Source organism: Merops nubicus, unplaced genomic scaffold, assembly GCF_000691845.1.
Source record: "Merops nubicus isolate BGI_N331 unplaced genomic scaffold, ASM69184v1 scaffold49918, whole genome shotgun sequence".
NCBI classification, from domain to species: Eukaryota; Metazoa; Chordata; class Aves; order Coraciiformes; family Meropidae; genus Merops; species Merops nubicus.
In genome coordinates this window covers 2325-8799 of record NW_008628725.1, presented here as the reverse complement: position 1 = coordinate 8799, position 6475 = coordinate 2325, and the positions used below count along the sequence as shown (strand labels likewise).

At 47.6% G+C, this 6475-nt stretch overlaps 1 protein-coding gene across 1 annotated transcript in view; it reads right to left on the bottom strand.

Moving 5' to 3' along the window:
* Positions 1-6026, bottom strand: part of TGFB3 (transforming growth factor, beta 3) — a 10339-nt gene extending 4313 nt beyond the window's left edge. The window contains exons 1-5 of the mRNA XM_008946718.1: positions 5941-6026; positions 4247-4443; positions 3620-3783; positions 2125-2254; positions 433-540 (exon numbers count right to left, since the gene is read on the bottom strand). Coding sequence (XP_008944966.1) covers positions 433-540; positions 2125-2254; positions 3620-3783; positions 4247-4443; positions 5941-6026 — 685 coding nt within the window. The remainder of the gene's footprint in view (positions 1-432; positions 541-2124; positions 2255-3619; positions 3784-4246; positions 4444-5940) is intronic.
* Positions 6027-6475: the final 449 nt, after the last annotated feature.

Genomic DNA, 6475 nt, shown 5'->3' with positions numbered 1-6475 from the left:
GCAGCCCGGGGCTGCGAGCCAGGAGGTTCCTAGTTCTTAGGGCAGCCAAGCCACTGACTCTCTGGGCCACCTCACACAAGATGCCTGATTTCCTTGCGTTTCAGTCACCCTAACTGGAAAGCAGAGCCTACAGGGAAATCTGAGGTGGCCATCAAGCTGAACAAGAGAGACACTGAAATACAAAATAATTCCTTTCTGCAGATGCTCATGCAAACCCACCCAGCCTACACTTATTTTCTTCCATTTCTAACCTACGTACAAAGTGATTATATATACCCATATAATCAACATGCAAACCCAGATCGGTACACTTTAGGACAAAAGTTACACAGTGTGAAATGCTCAAATATGCAAAGCAAGACCTCCTTTTTTCTTTAGATATTCCAAGCTCTCCCCACCATGACAGCCTCCCCTAACCCAGCTCTTTATCACCTTTGAACTTGATCTCCAAGACCTCGTGCAAATTCTCCAGGATGTCCCCGTTGGGCTGAAAAGTATGGCAAGGACAGTGTATGCTAATTTCCAGGCCAAGGTTGGACTCTGCAAAGAAGATGACTCTGTGAGAAACAGTCTTCCTCAGCTGAGACAGCTCCTGGCACAAGGAAGTTTCACTGAGGACACTGACGGTGGTAGTTCCTAGACTGCAGGTCAGTCTTAAAATCAGGAATGCTATCAGAGCTGATAGATACATAGCTGATAGAGCTAATAATAGAAGCTGCCTTGGAAAGGAGAGCAGGAAAAGCAGAATCTTGTGGCTTCACCTGTGCCAAAAGCCTTGCTAAAAGGGAGCTTCTTGAGCAGGCAAGAAGTGTGCTCCTGGTTATGTTTTTTTAGGCTATTCAGCATCCAAAAGCATCTGTGAGCTTCAAGGAGCTCTACTGAACTACAAGTATTCTGAAGAGCTGGCTTGCAGTGTCTGTGTTACATCAGTTTTGCCATCCTCAGTACCTGTCTACAGTCTGACTTCGGGTTAGTTTCTGAAGGAGAGATCTGACAATAAGCGAGCTGGATACGGACAAGTAATTTCCCTGCAAGCATTCTTCTCAGCAGCTGCAACCTCCTGTTTTGTTGAACTGCTAGAAGTCTAAGTCACACAGACTTTCCAAAGGCAAGTCTATTTTCATAATAACTTCCTGGACCAGTCATGATGTGTGGGCCTGTCTAAGGGAACATAAGACTCTTATGAAAGCTCCTTTTTAATGTTGTGTCATGAATTAAAACATCTGGTTCCCTGGGGCATTGACAAGGTGCCTAGCACCTTTTTTCCTAAGCACTGCATACTCTGTGATGTCTTGTCAGCCAGTGCACTGCCCAGAGCTTGCTGCAGTTCCAGCCCTGAACTCCAGCCATCAGGACACAACTTAGATTGCCTGAAAAAGGAGCAGCATACATGCTCACAGCTTACCCTTCCAGGCAGCGGCTGCTTGCCAGTACCTGCATTCCAGTTTTCAGTGGCACCCAGCTTCTATCTGTGAGGCCAATCCAGCTGTGAGTCACAGTGCCTATGCCCAGCTGTGAATGGGGTCAGTGTTCTTGTTGGGAGCTGCCCCGTAACTATCTGTTGGGCTGCCCAGCGGTGGCAGAAGTATGTTCTCTGCAGCGCTAAAGCCTCCATCTGTCTAGGTGTGTCAGCCTCTGGTATTTCCTCACCTTTATACCTGCCAAGCTGTAAACAGCTACAGAAACCAGGAGCCCTGCTGGCTTTTTTTTTCCCCCTACTAGATTTGCTCTAGTTAACATGAAAATTAAACCAGAGCAATCCTTATTTTCTATGTGTTACAGATCATAGTTTAAACAAGCAGAGGAGTCCCCTCTGGGCTTGGAATCGAAGAACCAAAAGAAGTTCCAGCATCTCTCAGTGAAAACAATTTCCTCCTCCAGAGGACAAATCATGATCTTGACTCAATCCACAGAGCTACGCCATGAGGACTCCAGGACAGACCTAGGAATCTACCAAGCGTCACGCACGTCACGCAGAGAGGTAGCTCTCTGGGGGAAGGCTTGTTCTCAGACTGAAAGAAGCTGTCCTCAATGTGGGTGAAGCTCCTGGAAAAAAAGGGGAGCAGAGAGACACTCCCATTAACACTGATCCACATTTCCATGGATGCCAGCCAGGACCCCTACCTCTGTGCAGAAGCCACTCACGCACGGTCTCGGTGACGTCGAAGGACAGCCACTCAGGAGAGCCCCGTGTCTGCACATTCCTGCCGCTGAGGTAGCGCTGCTTGGCTATGTGCTCGTCCGGCCGAAGGATCTGCAGCAGAGGAGTGGGACAGAGAATCAGCCAGCAGCCTGCCTAATGAAGGGATAGCCTTGGGTCTTTTTTTTCCCCAGCTTGCTGAACGCTAATTCAGAAGGGTGGTCCTGGCAAGCGAGACACCAGAAATATCCCGGCAGAGGCGAGGACACGCTTCACAACCAACCTGAACGCCAGAGACCCACACAACACTGATTTCTGTGTCCTACATGGCCCACCTCTCTGAATTCATCCTTGTTTTGGGGCACATATCAAGAGGCAGAAGCACAGAGTAGCTGATCTGATGGGTGGTTTTGTTTCTGCATATACCTGTGAGATGTGGGTCTGGATTTCAGAGTGGAAACAGCAGTGGGCAATAGAGCACCTTGCCACAGGTCCCTTGCCCAGCAAGCCTACTGAGCCCTACCCTAAAGCATTTTCATGTGTCCTACACTCTTCAGCTTCTATCAAACCAAACCAGGGATGATCAGGTTTAGAGACCTCTCCCCCTGCCCTGACATCTCTTCCCACTTCCAGACAATAGTCAGAGTCTGTGCAAAGTGCTCCTTCCTGCAGGACCCCAGGTTCGCTCCAGGAAGCACTGAACCTATGGAGAAGCTCTGGGATTGCCTCCTTGTCAGTTGTGTCATCTGGTGGAGAATTTTTATGACCTTTGAAGCTGAATTCTAGGAAGTCCTCAAGAGCTACCAGCCACAGGGCAATTTTAGCTGCACTCTTACTGCAAAGTGGACAGACATCAGCTTGTGGGAATGTGCTGCCTGGATGCTAAACTGTACCATTAGCTGGGTGGTCCAGCCCAACATAACACCACTTCCAAATCTGAACCAGACCTTATTCTGTCAGGAGAGTCCATGGGTTCAAATCGAACTCTAGGTAAATACCTGAATTAACGGTGCCATGAACTGTGCTCCCGAGAAGCTGCTACTGAATCAAACATTGAAAGCAAGCCTTATTTTTCTGTAAATCACTGACAAGACAGAGAGCTCCACCCATAAGATTAGCACCAACTGTACTGCAGCAGTCAAAGGAACAAAACTACCAAGGGACTTAGGCATGCAGATGTGACAGCAGGGTCAGGGCTGCTCCACTGTTGAGGGTCTCCCAACCCCATTCTCAATGCAGTAGAGAAATGAAATGGGCACCATGCCAGGGTGCCCAGAGCAGCCAGCCAATGTGGATGGGGAAAGGACAGCATCACACTGTAAAAGCAAAGAAAGGTGACTGTATCATTGCATGTGCTGGGAGACCCTGGGGTACAGCATGGGATTTCTTCTGTGGCCCTGCATGTATCAGCTGAAGCAACCATTAAGGAGCCAAGCTATTCCAGGCTCAGGCACACAGGCAGGGGAGAAGAATACGCACCTGGAAGAGCTCAATGCGCTGCTCGCTGCGTTTGGAGCTCGGGTTGGGCACACGCAGCACCCGAAACTCAGCCCGGAATAAGTTGGTGCTGTTCTTCTCTGCCGAGGACACGTTAAAGCGGAACACGTTGGAAGTGACACCTTTTGGACAAATGCCCAACTCGTCTAGGAAAAAGAAAGATGGAAAGACTGAGAATGACAGGTCAGAGGGGTGGGTTCTCAAATAAATATTGTTTAAGAGCATTCCAGCAAAGGCCTATCAGTGAAAGATCTTGCTATCTGTGAATGGCTGTCTAGCTAAAGACAACACAGGACTAATTCACTCAAATTTGGTCTGCATTGCAACATTTTGCAAAATCTTCCCACTATTGCCACCATTATTTCACTGCTACAAGGCAGAGAATCAATAGAGATCAACCACGGTATTTTTAATATTATCTCTTCTAACTCTGCTCATCAAATGTTGTTAATGCTCAGTACACTTCATCCAAAATGCCAACCCCAGCCAAGGCAACGGGGCAACCTCATTCGCAGCTGGTGGGGGCCATTCCCAGTAACGATGACGGCGTGACTCTGCTCATGCTGCCACACAGGACGTGAGCCCATTGCCCCTGAATCTTAGTTTTACGAACTTTGACGCTGTCTCCTAAAATGAAAGCCACCTCTTCCACACGAGATATGGAAGACTTTTTGGGACAAGGACTATTCAATGTGTACTGAAAGAAGTAGGCTTTAAGACAGTTTTCACTCGTTACTTGGGAAAGAGACTCATGAATAGCACTAGATGCAGAGTTCTTTAAGGAGAGAGCAATAGCACTGAGAGACCTGTGGAGATCAGATACATGGGCAGGATATAACACAGCAATTCTCTGCCTCAACGCGTGCCTGCTGAGGGGAAAAATCCATTTCACAGGTGCCCAAAAGACAGATGGTAAAAGTTATGAGGTCACAACAGTTCTCAGGAGACAACAAGCCTCTCTTCATTGGGACTATTCTGATTGCACGGAAAAGTCTTTGTTGTCACTGTTGTTCATCTTGTATTGACCTCTTTAGTCTTCAAGGCTCTAGGATTATTAAGGGTTCTTGCAGACAAGACAAAGGAGCTCCCGCTCTACACCCACATGCAGGTTGGTTTGCAGCCCTACAGAGTCTCTCATATGACCTCTGACTGTTGTCCAATGCAGTGTAGGGCTGGTATCACGTCAGTTGGTATCAAAGATGTTCTTAAACAAAAAAAAGAGAGAAAAACTATCACTTGTTTCCAGCTCCAGTTCCACACTGTGACAAATAACCTGGAAGCTGAAGCAACCTTCAAGTTAGACTCCTGGAGTCTAACTCTTTTCACACCACAACACCCATCTCCCCACGGAAAGGGTTTTTGATGATGGACTAGTGTAAAACAGCACCTGAATACAGAGGTTCACCTCCCATGCCAAATTCTGCTTTGAGCAACACTGATGTGCTTCCACTTATCTCCATGAAGATGAAGGTCCTTCCTCTTGTGCTACACTCAGATTCAGCAAGCAGGACCCTGCCAGTTTACAAGGATGCGTTCTTAGGGTGCTGAGGTTTTACTCAATAAGGTAATGACCAGATGCTCACACTGAGATTTAACTGGAGGGGGTTTTGTCATTTGTGGTACCGAATAGAACCCCTTTCCCATACAGGAAAGTCTCTGGCTATTATTGAAGAGATGGATGTTTGGTAATCCCAGGAGACTGGACCCCACTGCTGCCATGAACCGCTATGCTTAGCCCAGCAACCCTGCAGTGCAAAGAGAACACCGAGCCACACAGACACCTACTGTGGGGACTCCACTGCTCTGACCAGTTCTAGGTTTTAGGCCACAGAAAAGCGCAGCAGAAAACCCAAGTTCTGATCTCATTAAATGCCCAAAGGCATTTCCCAGCTGAAGTCTAACACTGGTAACCGTTCTGTGTCCTAGACATAGGCAGAGCCTATGTTTTAACACCCCCTTAAGCTGTTCTGCACTCCTAGCCCTATTAATAGTGCTGTTAACAGCCTGCCCTTCCATTCCAAACCTGACTGCCTCTCCATGAAAGGTGTCCCAGTAATCATCAGAAATGCTTTTCTAGATCAGACCAGTGGTTGGTATAGCCCAGTATCCATTTCCAGCAGTAGTGTTTTATCTGACTATTAATAGAGACTTGCAGATCTGGTCCTATAGCATAGTACAGATGAAAGACAAAATAATATATCATCTCCTTAAGATTTTTGGCTGTTAGGCAGCCATGGTGGTAAAAGATTACCAGATCTACTGTATTTTACCTGATGTCCCCACATTGCCTTCTACCTACTTACTTCACCAGCAAGGTGCTGGTTTCTTGGGAGACCAAAAAAACAATGAAAATGGCAATAGAAATCTTCCTCTCCTCAAGAAGCTTCATGTCCCCTTTGCAACTTTGGAACAAGCTCTCTGTGGTGGGGCAATGGAGCTGCATTCTGTGTTTCACTCTGAACACTGTGAGGCTGGAGCCTGTTTCTCATGTTCCACCCCAGGAAGCTGACTGCTCTGTGGCAGAGTACTTTTTGCAAGATGTCCCAGGCAAAGTAAAGTGACTTTTCAGGGAACTCGGTCCAGTCTCAGCTCAGGTGCGTTAACCACGCTGAAATCCAGGTATGTCCACCCACAGGCATGGAACAAAGCCTGGAGGCACTCTTCCTGCAATCTTTTCCAGTCCACAGCACGCAGTGACTGTAACCACACCTGGAGACAGAGAATCTGTGACAGCCTGTGCACCCACGCCAGCCTATGTCTGACATGACAGAACGTATCCTCATTGTAAGACCCTGCTATTACTGTGGAGCCCAGAGAGTCCAGAGCTTATGACTACTC